This window comes from Schistocerca cancellata, chromosome 5, assembly GCF_023864275.1.
Source record: "Schistocerca cancellata isolate TAMUIC-IGC-003103 chromosome 5, iqSchCanc2.1, whole genome shotgun sequence".
NCBI classification, from domain to species: domain Eukaryota; kingdom Metazoa; phylum Arthropoda; class Insecta; order Orthoptera; family Acrididae; genus Schistocerca; species Schistocerca cancellata.
In genome coordinates this window covers 610,601,133-610,619,488 of record NC_064630.1, presented here as the reverse complement: position 1 = coordinate 610,619,488, position 18,356 = coordinate 610,601,133, and the positions used below count along the sequence as shown (strand labels likewise).

At 39.6% G+C, this 18,356-nt stretch overlaps 1 protein-coding gene across 1 annotated transcript in view; it reads right to left on the bottom strand.

Annotated features, from left to right (window-relative positions):
• Window positions 1–18,356, bottom strand: part of LOC126188914 (KICSTOR complex protein kaptin-like) — a 124,057-nt gene that overhangs the window by 74,268 nt on the left and 31,433 nt on the right. The window contains exon 2 of the mRNA XM_049930623.1: window positions 33–115. Within this exon, the coding sequence (XP_049786580.1) occupies window positions 33–115 (83 nt within the window). The remainder of the gene's footprint in view (window positions 1–32; window positions 116–18,356) is intronic.

Below are 18,356 nucleotides of genomic sequence, written 5' to 3'. Positions count from 1 at the left end.
TCATGTCAACTGAGAAATATACGATATCATACCTTTATAATTGTTATTCCTATAACAAAATCATCACCTGATGTGCTCTTGTTGAATGAATCTATAGATATGATTTCTGCTCCACCTGAAACAGAGAATGAATTACTTATAGTTCATACCAATTTAATTACAGGAGGAGGAGATTAGTGTTGAACATCCTGTCAACAATGAGGTCATTAGAGACAGAGCACAAGCTCAGATTAGGGAAAGATGAGGAAGGAAATTGGCCATGTCATTTTAAAGGCACTATACCAGCATTTTCCTGAAGCAATTTAGGGAAATCATGGAAAACCTAAATCAGGATGGCCGGATGTGAGTTTGAACCATCATCCTCCCAAATGCGAGTCCAGTGTGCTAACCACTGTACCACCTTGCTCATAACTTAATTATATAGCTTGATTTCAGTTACTGATAAGCTGAAGATTCACAAGCATGTATAAAAACACAAGTTATGTAAATTATAAGTACACAAAGATGGGCACATGAAATTAATTGATTCTCTAAAAATGTACTGTAGGCAGTTCTATATGACAAAATGGAACATAACAGTAATTACTGGCAACGTTTTTAACTCCTCTTCCACTGCTTGCTCCCACCAGAAATCATAACTGAAAAATTTTAATTAATTGTTACTGGAATGCAGCCCATCGTACAACATTACAATAAATCTCTATCTCTCTCTTTCTATGTGTGTGTTTATTACAGTCAACTAAGTTACAGAGAATGATCTGTTAAAATACAATAGGTCAGAAAACAGTATCACTGGATGTAAATTAACTGCATTTTTCTCTCTCAGTCACTATGGGTGTTCTTTGTAGTGTAGCACCATAAATATAAAATTAGCTAAAATTTTAATAGTGAATGGTTTCAAAGCCACCAATGGTTTGTTAATAACAGTTAAGGATTACTGTAGCAACTGTTGAAGCAAGCGCAAAGATAAATAATCTAATGGAAAAAGTGAGACTATTAATTCACTTAGCATTTACATAAAGTCTACAATGAAAAAATATGTAACATTATACTTTAATGCAGTTGTAAGTAGCAACTAAGAAAACCCTTAATAATAATAATAATAAAATAAGACAAATTCATAGTGTCAAAATAATTAGTGAGTACACTACAGTACATGAAAATGCCTGGCAGACAGACACCTCAAGTTCCAGACATAGAAAAAGGCAGCTGACAGCAGCAGCAGTACCTGATTTGTGCACAGTGTTTTTTTCTCCCCTTACATGTTTACATGGAGAAATTAATTGTATCACTGTATTTATTTCTGTTGGGTTTACTAAGAAAGAGAAATATAGTGTTTGTGAGTTTCATGAGATTTATCGTAAAGTGTTCTGACTTTGCAGTGTTGCTCCAGGCTGCCATAAGCAGGCTGCAACCTGATTCACTTTGAAAATCATGATCATCGCAAATAGTATCATAAATAATCAGTAGTATTACAGCTACAGAGGCAAGAACAGCAGCAGTTTGTTCATTCATTCATTCATTGTTCTGTCAGTCTTACCATGAAGCAAAGCCGGTGTGTGTGAATTCCTAAGGGGCCAAACTGCTGAGGTCACTGGTCCCTAGACTTACACACTACTTTAAGTCACTTATGCTAAGAACAACACACACACCCATGCCCGAGGGAGGACTCGAACCTCTGGCAGGAGGGGCCACACATTGTGACATGGCCGACTCGTGGAGATACCATCTTGGACCTATTGATAACAAACAGACCCGAACTTTTCGAATCTGTAAGCGCAGAACAAGGAATCAGTGATCGTAAGGCCGTTGCAGCATCCCTGAATACGGAAGTAAACAGGAATATAAAAAAAGGGAGGAAGGTTTCTGTTTAGCAAGAGTAATAGAAGGCAGATTTAAGACTACCTAACAGACCAAAACGAAAATTTCTGTTCCGACACTGACAATGTTGAGTGTTTATGGAAAAAGTTCGAGGCAATCGTAAAATGCGTTTTAGACAGGTATGTGCCGAGTAAAACTGTGAGGGACGGGAAAAACCCACCGTGGTTCAACAACAAAGTTAGGAAACTACTGCGAAAGCAAAGAGAGCTTCACTGCAAGTTTAAACGCAGCCAAAACCTCTCAGACGAACAGAAGCTAAAGGATGTCAAAGTTAGCGTAAGGAGGGCTATGCATGAAGTGTTCAGTGAATTCAAAAGTAAAATTCTATGTACTGACTTGACAGAAAATCCTAGGAAGTTCTGGTCTTACCTTAAATCAGTAAGTGGCTCGAAACCAAGCAACTGAAATCACTCAACAGGGGTAAGTCCACTGGACCTGATGGGGTACCAATTCGATTCTACACAGAGTATGTGAAAGAACTTGCCCCCCTTCTAACAGGCGTGTACCGCAAGTCTCTAGAGGAACGGAAGGTTCCAAATGATTGGAAAAGAGCACAGGTAGTCCCAGTCTTCAAGAAGGGTCAGAGCAGATACGCAAAACTATAGACCTATATCTCTGACATCGATCTGTTGCAGAATTTTAGAACATGTTTTTTGCTCGTGTATCATGTCATTTCTGGAAACCCAGAATCTACTCTGTAGGAATCAACATGGATTCTGGAAACAGCGATCGTGTGAGACCCAACTTGCTTCATTTGTTCATGAGACCCAGAAAATATTAGATACAGGCTCCCAGGTAGATGTCATTTTCCTTGACTTCTGGAAGGTATTCGATACAGTTCCACAATGTCGCCTGATAAACAAAGTAAGAGCCTATGGAATATCAGACTGAAGAGTTTTTAGGAAACAGAACACACCATGTTGTTCTCAATGGAGAGACGTCTACAGACATTAAAGTAACCTCTGGCGTGCCACAGGGGAGTGTTTTGGGACCATTGCTTTTCACAATATATATATATATAAATGACCTAGTAGATAGTGTCAGAAGTTCCATACGGCTTTTCGGGGATGATGCTGTAGTATACAGAGAAGTTGCAGCATTAGAAAATTGTAGCGAAACGCAGGAAGATCTGCAACGGATAGGCACTTGGTGCAGGGAGTGGCAACTGACCCTTAACATAGACAGATGTAATGTATTGCAGATACATAGAAAGAAGGATTCTTTATTGTATGATTATATGATAGCGGAACAAACAATGGTAGTAGTTACTTCTGTAAAATATCTGGGAGTATGCGTGTGGAACGATCTGAAGTGGAATGATCATATAAAATTAATTGTTGGTAAGGTGGGTGCCAGGTTGAGATTCATTGGGAGAGTCCTTAGAAAATGTAGTGCATCAACAAAGGAGGTGGCTTACAAAACACTCGTTCGACCTATACTTGAGTATTGCTCACCAGTGTGAGATCCGTACCAGGTCGGGTTGACAGAGGAGATAGAGAAGCTACAAAGAAGAGCGGCGCGTTTCGTCGCAGGGTTATTTGGTAAGCATGATAGCATTACGGAGATGTTTAGCAAACTCAAGTGGCAGACTCTGCAAGAGAGGTGCTCTGCATCGCGGTGTGGCTTGCTGTCCAGGTTTCAAGAGGGTGCATTTCTGGATGAGGTATTGAATATATTGCTTCCCCCTACTTATACCTGTCGAGGAGATCACAAATGTAAAATTAGAGAGATTCGAGCACACACAGAGGCTTTCCGGCAGTCATTCTACCCGCGTACCATACGCGACTGGAACAGGAAAGGGAGGTAATGACAGTGGCACGTAAAGTGCCCTCCGCCACACACCATTGGGTGGCTTGCGGAGTATAAATGTAGATGTAGATGGCGCCTCAAACTGCGTGTCCACTCCATGCAACCATGAAGCAAAGCCTCCAGGAACATGAGAAGAAGGAAATTATGCGTTAACATGCAGAAGCAGCCACTTTTGGCTCCTTTTGTTTATTTTGAAGATGAATCCACTCACTTTAGCTGTAAGTAGTTTATTTACAAACACAACCAATTTTGCAGCATTATAGGTACATCATAGGTGCAATCTGTACAAAGTTACAGACAAGAACCCATGTAAGGCAATAAAACATAAAAAAATGGAGAGAGACAGCAGATGAACATACTCACAAGCTCAACTCATGTTCTGATCAGGAAAGAGAATGGGATGACTCAGTGTTCACAGTCAGCAATTTTTCACTGTTTAGTGGACATCATAAAACAACAACACAACATAAAATAACATAGAGTGTTCCTGTAATGCCTAGAAAGGACAACAGTTAAAATAAGAACTTCTCAATAACAAACTATCTGGTAGGTAAAATACTACTACATTCTGATCACCAGGAGTACCAGTTCCTGATGAGCTAAAGGTCCCCATGCACTGAAAAAGTGGTCACAAACCGAGCGTATCATCAATAGGATTATTTCAATTTAATCAGCATCATTCCCTCATTTACCTACAAAAGTTTGAAAAACACACAGGTAAAGACTCACATTATTCAGTCTTAAATTGTGCCCCCCCCCCCCCCCCCCCCCACTCCCCCCAAAGAAAAACATGAAAAAATGTTATGGCTTAGCATGCAACTGATGTGAAGTGAAACAAGGCTGAGTATCATGTTGTATTTAAACAGCTCAATAGGTAGAAAGCAAAACCAGATAGCAAGAGGACACACTTACCACTGCAATCACTCACACTGGATGCGTAATAGCAGACAGCATGTCAAGACAGAACTGCAGAAGCACCATATAGTGACATTGAGAGAAGGTTCATGTGGAGCATGCATGTGCATCTGCATCTGCAGATAACTAGACATGTAAAACAGTGGCTAAGCTGATGGAAGAGCTGGGTAATCCTTTACAATGTTTTGAAACTAACATATATTCTTAAAAAAGTAAGTGCCAATGATATCCATAGAGAAACAGCATGTTAATGGTTGTAAAATGGTTCCAAGTTGGTATATAATAAAACTTCTATACTATGCATAAAACAATAATTTATTAAACAGCCAGGTTCTAGACAAGCATCACACTTTACAGGAACTGTGCTTGATTTAAAATCTTAATACAATGATGAAAAACTCACAAGGTAAGGTAATGTATTTTTTTAAAATATAACTCAAAATTAAATATAAAGTCTTTGTCCTGTTTCATATACTAATGACAAATTATGACTAGTGATGATCTACTCAAACTGATTATTATGTCAATTACTTTTAAATTACTTTATACATGTAGTTTAGCAGAAAAAAAAGCTACTTTGAAAAAACTCACTCCTCTCCTTCTATCAAAATCAGGAGCTGTCTGATACAAATACAGGACTTCCAGTATAGAGGTACATTAAAACCATTTGTTTCTCTTTCAGTACCTATTATGGTTTATAACTTTATTTGCCCAACAGCGTATACAGGAACCCAAACATTTTTATGCATGTTAGTACAGTTCAATGTAGGCACTGTTTGTAATACAACAGACACTGAAATGGTATTCCACTTCTCACATGTTTGTAAGCACAACAAGTGTTAATGGCTTCTACTGTGGTGTAGAGCTGTTACATCAAATCTACCAGATCTTGAAGCTTTGGTCTGTAAACAATATTCCTAATAAACCCCCATGTACTGAATTCCAATGGAGTCAGATGGGGAGATCGAGGGGGCACAACAATGAGACTCCCCCCTCCCCTTTCTCATCCAACGTTCAGGAAACATCTTATGGAGATACTGGCAAGTAACAGTTCCAGGGATTCCAAGATTTTCGAGAATGTTTTAATTTCAATAATATAAATGCGACATAAAGCCATGCAGGGGGCAGGTGGCCATTACTGCACTAATCAGTAGTTCTCCATTCAGGCTGAGTGGGTTACAATGGAAAAAGTCAAACATCCGGCAAGGAATGACTTTGTTGCTCATATGATGCATTTCAGAATTTATCCATCATCAGATATCCAGGAGCGACTACTGCATGCAGATATGGAATTTCACATACAACTGAAATGCCATGTCTATGTGTAGTAGGCCCAATCGCACCTGGACATCTGATGATGGATAAATTCTGGAATGCATCATATGAGAATAAAGCCATTCCTTGCCTGATGTTTTACTTTTACATTACAACCCATTCGACCTGAATGCAGAAGCACTGATTCTTTTAATTTCAAGTTTGAAGTCGGATAACAAATGAAATATTTTTTCGTGTGATATACAAGGGGGGTCTAGCCTAACAAATAAAAATGACAGAAATTTCATAATACCTATTTATTTTTCAATATAATACCCATGTACATTAATACACTTGTGGGTATGGTCAGATAACGTCTGCAAACCATTGAAATAAAAGGTCTTCGATTTTGAGCATCGATCACTGCATCATCATTGTCAAATTGTCCTCTGAGCTCTTTTTTTAGGTTTGGGAAAAGAAAAAAGTCTGATGGAGCCAAATCTGGAGAATATTGCGGATGACATAACAATCTGAACCCACAGTCAGGCAGATTTTCCAGTGCTGTGAGGGCTTTGTGCACTGGTGCATTGTCCTGATGCAAAAGAATTCCGAACGCCAATTTTCCATGTCTTTTTTTTCTTTATCTCTTCTCTCAAACAGTGCACAATGGTGAAATAGTACGATGCATTGATAATCACATCCTTTTGCAAGTAATCCACCATAATTACCCATTCTGCATCCCTGAAGACCGATGACATCACCTTATTGGCTGATTTTTGCACCCGGAATTTTTTAGGGTAGGGGATGATGTTTCAATTGTTGTGACTGTTGTTTTGTCTCAGCATCAAAGTGGTGAAACTATGTTTCATCCACTGTCACATACCTTGCAAGAAAGCCATCATCATCCGCTTCAAATTGGCGAACGATTTCTTCACAACACTGCACACACACCCATCTCTGATCTGCTTTCAAGTCTTTCAGGACCCACCAAGGTGAAACTTTCCGGATTTCCAAAATATCCTAAGCAATGTCATCAGCACACTCTTAGGAGATTTCAAATGTGTTTTCACTTTGCTGCAATGTTGTTCAATGATCCTGCAAAATCGTATCGTGAATTGCAGTCACTGTTACATCAGTGGCAATGGTGACAGGCCTTTCACTAACTGGCGCACCTTTCACACTCGTTCTCCCATATTTGAAGTAGAATGTCCAGTTTTTCACTGTCCTCAAGTGTATTCCGCATGTCCTCCGCAACTTCCTTGGGTGTCATTCCCTTCAAATGAAGATATTCAATCACAGCACGATTCTTTATTCTCTCGATATTCACCATTTTGCTTATGTTACCATGTACAACGCATCCTAGCGGCAAAACTAACGAAGCTGGAGCCACGAAATTTGACTTGCATACCCACAAAAGGTCACTATAAAAGTAGGTGTTGTTGTTTGTGCAAGACATTATGGTAACTATCTTGGGTTAGAAGCTTTTCAACCACCCCTCTTAACTACAAATTAACAATTTTTGGAGCTTTTCGTTTACTTGTATTGTGAAACCTTACTTCTTGCCACATTTCATCATTGTAGATTAATGGGAAGTACCCTATATGTTCTGACAAGGGAGTTTGCAAATATGAAAATGTGACAAAAATGGCAGTACATTTGACTGCATGGACTTAGAAGCCAACCTTTACTCTACCACCAAAGGACCATAGATCTTAGAATGTAACATGAATTTCAACTTTATATGTCCACACAACCCTGATAAAAAGAGTTTTTAACAGACAGAAAGACAGATGGACAACAAAGCAATACTATAAGGGATTTGTTTTTACTGACTGAGGCACAGAACCCTAAAAATTTACTAATCACACTATGTTCATGAAATCCCAGCAATATGTTAACTTTTGTTGTGTCCCTTTCCTACTCAGTCACTGCTCCTGGAGTTTCACTTCCCCACATTCGACAGTTATGTTGGTTAACTTTGCCACAGTGTTGAAGGGTAGATAATCATTGAACAGCACTGCATTGACATAGCCATTGTTTTCGGAGTTTGTAAGCATGCGGCATGCGGCGTTGTTTGTGCACAATGTCACACGCTGTCAAATAGGGAACAGTTAGTTCCCTACTAGGTCATCTAATGGATTTATGTGGGCTTATAACAAATACTTTGCATACTTGTTACACAGTCCCTTCATTTACATGAGTTTTATGATGTCTTCCAGTATCTGAACTCAAAACTACCCATTTCTCGAAGAGTTCTGTCCCACTGATAAGCAGATTTACGTGTGGGAGGATCCATGTTCCATTCTCTTCTTGCACACTGCTGAAGACATGTTGCAGATTTTAACACTTATAACCATGTCACATATTGCAGCTTTTCTAGTGGTATCCAAACGTTGATTGTCAGGAGTATGTCTTCTACTGTACAGTAAATATTTGTGCGCATGAGCCATGACTTAGTGCTGTTCATGAAATGGTGAAGATCACATTTTGAGTGTCTCTATTGATTGTGTATTTATCTAACAACATAAAATGTGATCAGGTTCTTCCATTAAAAGCAATTGTTTGTGTATACCTCTAGCCCAGACATCCTGTGTCAGAGTAAGGCAGCATAAGATGCTGTCGATTTCTTTCATTACAAGCATTTTTTTGTGTATACCTCTGGCCTGGATACCCTTATCAGAGTTAAACAGAATTTAAATTCGTGAGTTGAAATAGTCAGAGATATTGTTGGTTGGTTGGTTGTTTTGGGGAAGGAGACCAGGCAGCGAGGTCATTGGTCGCATCAGATTAGGAAAGGATGGGGAAGGAAGTCGGCCGTGCCCTTTGAAAGGAACCATCCCGGCATTTGCCTGGAGCGATTTAGGGAAATCACGGAAAACCTAAATCAGGATGGCCGGACGCGGGATTGAACCGTCGTCCTCCCAAATGCGAGTCCAGTGTCTAACCATTACGCCACCTCGCTCAGAGATTTTGTAGTACTGCCTAATGAGGTATATGCTTTTGCGAAATGTTTAAATATTTGGGAATTCCAATTTCTTGTCTGATGTCAACTGTCAAACTTTTCGAGACCTTTCACTGGAGTATAAAACTCCAGTCAGAATCCTACAGGGGACGCATAGTCTACATGGAAATTATTTCTATTTTTAGTATTGTGGTTGAGAATTGGAAAGTTTACCATTAGTTCAATCATATTATTAAGTGTAAGAATTCCTAGGTCCCTGAAGAGTCTTCTGCAGGATATTCAGTTACCAACTTTACAAAATATTCTTATTGCGTGCTTCTGTAGAACAAACACTTTTTTCACCTTAGTCGCATATTCCAAGATTATGCCATAGGGTAGAATTGAGAGAAAATATGGAAGATCTGATAGCAATGCGCAATCTTCTCTGCTGGTCTGTGCGGCAAGAGAAATTTCAGAGTTTACAGCAGGCAGAACTGGGCTTTTTGGTTAACTTATTCAGACACTGGTGCCATCTCAATTTATTAACCATCTAGATTCCCAGGAAATTCACACATCCAGTGTACGCTCATTGATCTCTGCTTCTGGTACCTGTAAGTCATTTTCATTTATCTGAAATTGCATAATATGACGATTTGCAAGATTAAGCCTGTTCTATTATTCTCCTGGCCATATCTGGTACGGATTGTTGAGATCTTTTATCAATATACTTGTGTCACAAGTACACATCAGCTTTTGAAGAGAACTAGTTGTTTTATGAACACACAGATCACTTTTATGGTAACATTGGGCACATCATTGTATTACAGTAAAAAAATCATATATATAGGTGTTTACCAACATATGTATCTCATACGAATAGGATGGGACAGGCCATTTGCCATAGTTTATAGTAGGAACCATTGGCTGAAGTAATTTAGTGGAACTATGGGAAACCTACATTAAAACGGTCAAATGGAGATTGCTTCCTGCATCATCATGAATAGAATGCCAGTCTGTTAAAAGCAACACAATCTCATTCAATGTATCGCTAGTGTAAAATATAGTTATGCAAAGTTGTTGTTGTTGTGGTCTTCAGTCCTGAGACTGGTTTGATGCAGCTCTCCATGCTACTCTATCCTGTGCAAGCTTCTTCATCTCCCAGTACCTACTGCAGCCTACATCCTTCTGAATCTGCTTAGTGTATTCATCTCTTGGTCTCCCTCTATGATTTTTACCTGCCACGCTGCCCTCCAATACTAAATTGGTGATCCCTCGATGTCTCAGAACATATCCTACCAACCGATCCCTTCTTCTAGTCAAGTTGTGCCACAAGCTCCTCTTCTCCCCAATTCTATTCAATACCTCCTCATTAGTTATGTGATCTACCCATCTAATCTTCAGCATTCTTCTGTAGCACCACATTTCGAAAGCTTCTATTCTCTTCTTGTCAAAGCTATTTATCATCCATTTTTCACTTCCATAAATTGCTACACTCCATACAAATACTTTCAGAAATGACTTCCTGACATTTAAATCTATATTCGACGTTAACAAATTTTTCTTCTTCAGAAACGCTTCCCTTGCCATTGCCAGTCTACATTTTATATCCTCTCTACTTCGACCATCATCAGTTATTTTGGTCCCCAAATAGCAAAACTCCTTTACTACTTTAAGTGTCTCATTTTCTAATCTAATTCCCTCAGAATCACCAGACTTAATTCGACTACATTCCATTATCCTCGTTTTGCTTTTGTTGATGTTCATCTTATACCCTCCTTTCAAGACATTGTCCATTCCGTTCAACTGCTCTTCCAAGTCCTTTGCTGTCTCTGACAGAATTACAATGTCATCGGCGAACCTCAAAGTTTTTATTTCTTCTCCATGGATTTTAATACCTACTTCGAACTTTTCTTTTGTTTCCTTTATTGCTTGCTCAATATACAGATTGAATAACATCGGGCATAGGCTACAACCCTGTCTCACTCCCTTCCCAACCGCTGCTTCCCTTTCATGTCCCTCGACTCTTATAACTGCCATCTGGTTTCTGTACAAATTGTAAATAGCCGTTCGCTCCCTGTATTTTACCCCTGCCACCTTTAGAATTTGAAAGAGTATTCCAATCAACATTGTCAAAAGCTTTCTCTAAGTCTACAAATGCTAGAAACGTAGGTTTGCCTTTCCTTAATCTTTCTTCTAAGATAAGTTGCAAGGTCAGTATTGTCTCACGTGTTCTAACATTTCTACGGAATCCAAACTGATCTTCCACGAGGTTGGCTTCTATCAGTTTTTTCCATTCGTCTGTAAAGAATTCGCGTTAGTATTTTGCAGCTGTGACTTATTAAACTGATAGTTCGGTAATTTTCACATCTGTCAACACCTGCTTTATTTGGGATTGGGATTATTATATTCTTCTTGAAGTCTGAGGGTATTTCACCTGTCTCATACATCTTGCTCACCAGATGGTAGAGTTTTGTCATGACTGGCTCTCCCAAGGCTGTCAGTAGTTCTAAAGGAATGTTGTCTATTCCCGGGGCCTTGTTTCGACTCAGGTCTTTCAGTGCTCTGTCAAACTCTTCACGCAGTATTGTATCTCCCATTTCATCTTTATCTACATCCTCTTCCATTTCCATAATATTGTCCTCAAGTACATCGCCCTTGTATAGGCCCTCTATATACCCCTTCCACCTTTCTGCTTTCCCTTCTTTGCTTAGAACTGGGTTTCCATCAAAGCTCTTGATATTCATGCAAGTTCTCCTTTCTCCAAAGGCCTCTTTAATTTTCCTGTAGGCAGTATCTATCTTACCCCTAGTGAGATAAGCCTCTACAACCTTACATTTGTCCTCTAGCCATCCCTGCTTAGCCATTTTGCACTTTCTGTCGATATCATTTTTGAGACGTTTGTATTCCTTTTTGCCTGCTTCATTTACTGCATTTTTATACTTTCTCCTTTCATCAATTAACTTCAATATATCTTCTGTTACCCAAGGGGTTTCTACTAGCCCTCGTCTTTTTACCTATTTGATCTTCTGCTGCCTTCACTATTTCATCCCTCAAAGCTACCCATTCTTCTTCTACTGTATTTCTTTCCCCCATTCCTGTCAATTGTTCCCTTATGCTCTCCCTGAAACTCTGTACAATCTCTGGTTCTTTCAGTTTATCCAGGTTCCATCTCCTTAAATTCCCACCTTTTTGCAGTTTCTTCAGTTTTAATCTACAGTTCATAACCAATAGATTGTGGTCAGGGTCCACATCTGCCTCTGAAAATGTCTTACAATTTAAAACCTGGTTCCTAAATCTCTGTCTTACCATTATATAATCTATCTGATACCTTTTAGTATCTCCACGGTTCTTCCACATATACAATCTTCTTTCATGATTCTTAAACCAAGTATTAGCTATGATTAAGTTATGCTCTGTGCAAAATTCTACTAGGTGGCTTCCTCTTTCATTTCTTAGCCCCAATCCATATTCACCTACTATGTTTCCTTCTCTCCCTTTTCCTACTGATGAATTCCAGTCACCCATGACTATTAAATTTTCGTCTCCCTTCTCTACCTGAATAATTTCTTTTATCTCATCATACATTTCATCAATTTCTTCGTCATCTGCAGAGCTAGTTGGCATATAAACTTGTACTACTGTAGTAGGCGTGGGCTTCGTGTCTATCTTGGCCACAATAATGCGTTCACTATGCTGTTTGTAGTAGCTTACCCGTACACCTATTTTTTTATTCATTATTAAACCTATTCCTGCATTACCCCTATTTGATTTTGTATTTATAACCCTGTATTCACCTGACCAGAAGTCTTGTTCCTCCTGCCACTGAACTTCACTAATTCCCACTATATCTAACTTTAACCTATCCATTTCCCTTTTTAAATTTTCTAACCTACCTGCCCGATTAAGGGATCTGACATTCCACGCTCCGATCCGTAGAACGCCAGTTTTCTTTCTCCTGATAACAACGTCCTCCTGAGTAATCCCCGCCCGGAGATCCAAATGGGGGACTATTTTACCTCCGGAATATTTTACCCAAGAGGACGCCATCATCATTTAATCATACAGTAAAGCTGCATGCCCTCGGGAAAAATTACGGCTGTAGTTTCCCCTTGCTTTCAGCTGTTCGCAGTACCAGAACAGCAAGGCCATTTTGGTTAGTGTTGCAAGGCCAGATCAGTCAACCATCCAGACTGTTGCCCCTGCAACTACTGAAAAGGCTGCTGCCCCTCTTCAGGAACCACACGTTTGTCTGGCCTCTCAACAGATACCCCTCCGTTGTGGTTGCACCTACGGTACGGCTATCTGTATCATTGAGGCACGCAAGCCTCCCCACCAACGGCAAGGTCCATGGTTCATGGTTCATGCAAAGTAGTTATTTAATAATGTAAAAAGCTTGTGCTACAATGTTAATTCATTTCAGGCATTTGAAATCCTGGCAGAGAGTGTGAGCCCATTTCTCCTGTCCTGGGTGGTACTGAGTCATGAGAAGAGTGCTCTGGACAGTGGGGTAGGCGACAGGAGAGACAAGACACAGGAGACCTGTTTCTGGACAACGATAGGAGGGTAATTTCATTCTTTGAAGGCCTCAGCGAGAGCCTTTGCATATTTGGAGAGGGACTGCTCATCACTAAAGATGTGATGACAATGACTGGCAGGTTGTGTGGAAGGGATTTTTTGGTATAGAATGGGTGGTAGCTGTTGAAGTGGAGGTATTGTTGCTGGTGATCTACAAACAAAGCTGTAACCACTTGTGACAAAGCAAGCTTGGATATTTTTACTTCCCCTCTTGTTTTGCCATCTGCCTCTTTAAAACTTTTTTTTTTTTGCCCCCCCCCCCCCCCCCCCCAGCTTTGACCAGTTACTATTAACATACACGAGTATAAATTGCATCTTAATAAAAGAGAAAGGCTGGCCCTCTGTTTTAAATAATGTAGCACCAGATCTAATTTTGTGCTTAGTCTTTTTTGTATGTAATCAATTTTCTAATTTGTTTTGACTCTTCCTAGATAATGTCTTTCATTATAGGGTGAAATCAGTAACTGTTCCATAACTCAAATTCTATTGTTGACTTATAAATAAATATAAATTCTACAATAATTATAAACATTTGGGGGAACAACTAATAGCATTCTTTAAGTATTTATTTGGCTCTATTTGAAAACATGTTAGCAAAGCCAGCCCTTAATAAATTCCAAAGTAATTACCGGTTTTGTCGAAAGTTTTGTTTGTGTAACTATATCTGTTAATTACATCATTTAAACAAATAATTCAGCCTAACCTTTATAGTAGAAGAAACTGTTAAAAGGAACGAATTTTTTGATATATTCAGTTAACTTAATGAGTCATATTTTAATTGCAATTTCTGTAACTTAAACATCAAACAATGTATAGTTTCAGTGCCTATTATTGTGATGATATATTGAGGCCCGGTTTTTGGTCACGAGACAGTCAGTTCATGGCTGAGTTTCAGACAAGGAACCTGTATTGGTTAGATCAACAACAGTGCATCCAATTAACTGTGAAATAAGTTTAATACAATTAGACCATGTGATAAAACAGTGACAGTGTGTGTTCAATACGTACCGTTTTATTCTACAAGAACTGTGAAATCTGAGTTAGGTTTTTACTGCTCGTAGATGTTTAACAGTAAACTATTGTAGCAGTATGGTGATGTTTGCTTGCAACCTATTAATGAGACTTATCGAAAGTTAAACAAGAGCGCACTGGCCATATAACTGTGTATTATTGGGAGGTTCTGAACAGCGAAAGTAAAGAATTGTGAAACACAAATGTGCACCTGTCAGCTACATCATTTAAAGTAGTCAGTGTTGAACTTCCACCCTCCATTTTTCAGCCTGTACAGCAACACAGTATTTTGACACTGAGGACAATCAATGAGGAAATGAAGCAAGCGAATGTCACACACTGTTCTGCTTTCCACATGGCCATGACAACTAACAAACTGCCTGTCCAAACGAATTGCCATCACCTAACTGTGGCCAAGAGACAGCTGGAGCACCCAGTTGCTGAACACGCTGCCCAACACAATGTGCTTCACTTTAATGTCTGCTTCACAGCCTCTGCCTTCTACAGCCTTCCTACCAACATTAGCTTTTCTGAATTGCACAGATGGGAACACTCTGTACCAAGTAGTCTTCATTCTCATAACTGCCCTGCCTTTAACCTCCACTAGTCCCTCCCTGCCTTTAACCTTCACTAGTCCCTACCATCCACTTACCTATCCTTTCCGTGCTGCCACTCCAGCACTATACACACTATCATAACATTGTAGTGTATCAATGGTATTCAGTCAAAAAGAATGTCAGAGTGGAAGTGAGATGCAACAGAGGCAGCCACAGGCCGGCAAAACTGTTATGCATTGCAAAGCCAAACACGGCCGACAGGTGTTGTGAAACAGAGGCAGCTGGTCACATTTTAGCAACAGCTGACACTGCAACATGCTAATGGAAGAATGGAAGCCTTTCCTCATTTGCCACCATGAAAGAGTTTAGAATACCTGCCTTAAGCCCTAAATGAACACAATCTGTAGCGTATAAGTACTCAGCCATTTGTGTACTAAAATACTCTTGTCTCAGTATCACAGCCAACACCATGAGCCTGTAACATCCAGAGTGACACCCTTGAATACAACACAGAGGCATTCAAGTGATGCCCCCTTCGACCACACTAATTGCATTGTCAGCAATATCAGACATCTATTGTTTCGCATGAAAGGCAACGGGACGCCTCCACCCAGCTATTCTTGATGTACTATGGCCTAGGACCGGAATAAAGAAGTTAATTAAACAAATCTACTGTTGTCCAGATGTCTCATTTCACTCTCCATGGGTGACAATCCACGAGTAATCTAACACTGACGTAAGATGTTGCCTTCTTAGAACAATGTCTGAACCTAAGCCTATGAAATAGTGAGTCCAAAAAGGTCGATTTATTTTGGTCATGGAGAGAAGGTTTGATGGTCATGTATTTCGTAAAGTAGATTTAACTGCGCATAGAGAACCAGTGAATTTGTCAAGTTTTAGAGATATTGGAAGTCATGATTGGTTAGTCGTTGTTAGATGTGCACAGTGTAACCCTGAGGGCCACTCAGCACCATGTACAGAATCAGTTCCAGTAAAATATTATACATGTAATTGTTGGGGGCATATGGCTAGGCAATGCTAGGAGTCAAGATGACTCATGATTAGAGGTAAGAATTAAGTTAATGTATTTTGTTTTCTTGTCTTGTGAATGTTAGTTCTAAAAACGAGTGTTGTCAAGGACAAAGCTTTGACAGAAGCAGAAATACAGCTCGTACAAAATAGATATGTGTTTCAAATTTTTGCAGACATAGTCACCAGCATTGTATATAACCCTTTGCCAGTGATGTGGAAGTCGTAGGATATTCTTAGCAGTGCCAGTTGTGTTGACAGTTCGAGCAGTGCAGTCTATTACCCAATGAATTTGTAGCAGTTCTGAAGCGAATGCCGTGAAGTGTGTACTTCAGTTTAGAAATCGAGTTGAACTTATGAGGGCTTAAGTCAGGGGAGTGCAGTAGGTGGTATAGCACTTAGCAGCCCTATCAGTCAAACAAATCAGTAACAGCTTGCACTGTTCGTGCTTGAGCACTGTACTGCAAAATGGTCAGGTCCTGCAGAAAGTGTCATCACTTCTGTCTCTATGCTGTTCATTTTTGGAACACAACTACGCCTGGCTTAGAGACAGAAATGATGCCACTTTCTGCAGGACCTCACCATCATTTTGCAGGACAATGCTGAAGCGCGTACAGTGCAAGTTGTTACTGATTATTTTGACTGATGGGGCTGCTAAGTGCTATACCACCTACTGCACTTAAGCCCTCGTGAGTTCAACTCAATTTCTGAACTGAAGGAAACACATCAAAACATTAGCTTCAGAACTGCAACAAATTTGTCCGGCAATAGACCGCACCGCTCGAACTGTCAACACAACTGGCACTGCTGAGAGTACCGACAACTTCCACATCGCTGGCACTGGGTTATACACAATGCTGGTGACTACTTTGAAGGTCAGTAAAACTTTGAAACACGTATATATTTTGTACAAGCTGTAAATAAATAGTTGCCACTATTAAAGTTCCAACCCTCATATGTATCATTAAGACCAAAGAAGTTATTTTATTTCAATAAAACAAAACACAGCTGGTGAAAAAAATACGCATTTCATTGGAGTCGCAAGACAGATTTAAAATACTTTCACTGATTTCAGAAATAATTTCAGTAAAAAGTAGGCCTCTTGAAAGAACTGTATAAGGTGGTGAAAGGTTGTGTAAACCAACACTGTAGGTGACCGTCAATAAAATGTTGGTTCTACTATGTTCATTTCTGTCATTTATTACCCACTGTGTTGTATTTATTGTTTTACAGGTACTGAGTTGAGCGCTTTTTCTTTCAAGAAATACATGAGTACATAGCGTACAAACTGCCAGCGACTGCCACAATTTTCTTCTTCTTATCATCCATACTTTCTCATACATAAACTACTTTCAATGTGCCAAAATGTACTGTTGTTGTTGTTGTGGTTGTTGTGGTCTTCAGTCCTGAGACTGGTTTGATGCAGCTCTCCATGCTACTCTATCCTGTGCAAGTTTCTTCATCTCCCAGTACCTACTGCAACCTACATCCTTCTGAATCTGCTTAGTGTATTCATCTCTTGGTCTCCCCCTACGATTATTACCCTCCACGCTGACCTCCAATACTAAATTGGTGATCCCTTGATGCCTCAGAACATGTCCTACCAACCGATCCCTTCTTCTGGTCAAGTTGTGCCACAAACTTCTCTTCTCCCCAATCCTATTCAATACTTCCTCATTAGTTATGTGATCTACCCATCTAATCTTCAGCATTCTTCTGTAGCACCACATTTCGATAGCTTCTATTCTCTTCTTGTCCAAACTATTTACCGTCCATGTTTCACTTCCATACATGGCTACACTCCATACAAATACTTTCAGAAATGACTTCCTGACACTTAAATCTATACTCGATGTTAACAAATTTCTTTTCTTCAGAAACGCTTTCCTTGCCATTGCCAGTCTACATTTTATATCCTCTCTACTTCGACCATCATCAGTTATTTTGGTCCCCAAATAGCAAAACTCCTTTACTATTTTAAGTGTCTCATTTCCTAATCTAATTCCCTCAGCATCACCCGACTTAAGTCGACTACATTCCATTATCCTCGTTTTGCTTTTGTTGATGCTCATCTTATATCTGCCCTTCAAGACACCATCCATTCCGTTCAACTGCTCTTCCAAGTCCTTTGCTGTCTCTGACAGAATTACAATGTCATCGGCGAACCTCAACGTTTTTATTTCTTCTCCATGGATTTTAATACCTACTCCGAATTTTTCTTTTGTTTCCTTTACTGCTTGCTCAATATACAGGTTGAATAACATCGGGGAGAGGCTACAACCCTGTCTTACTACCTTCCCAACCACTGCTTCCCTTTCCTGCCCCTCGACTCAAAATGTACTAGTACAAACAAAACATTGCACTGTAGAATATACATGTGGTGA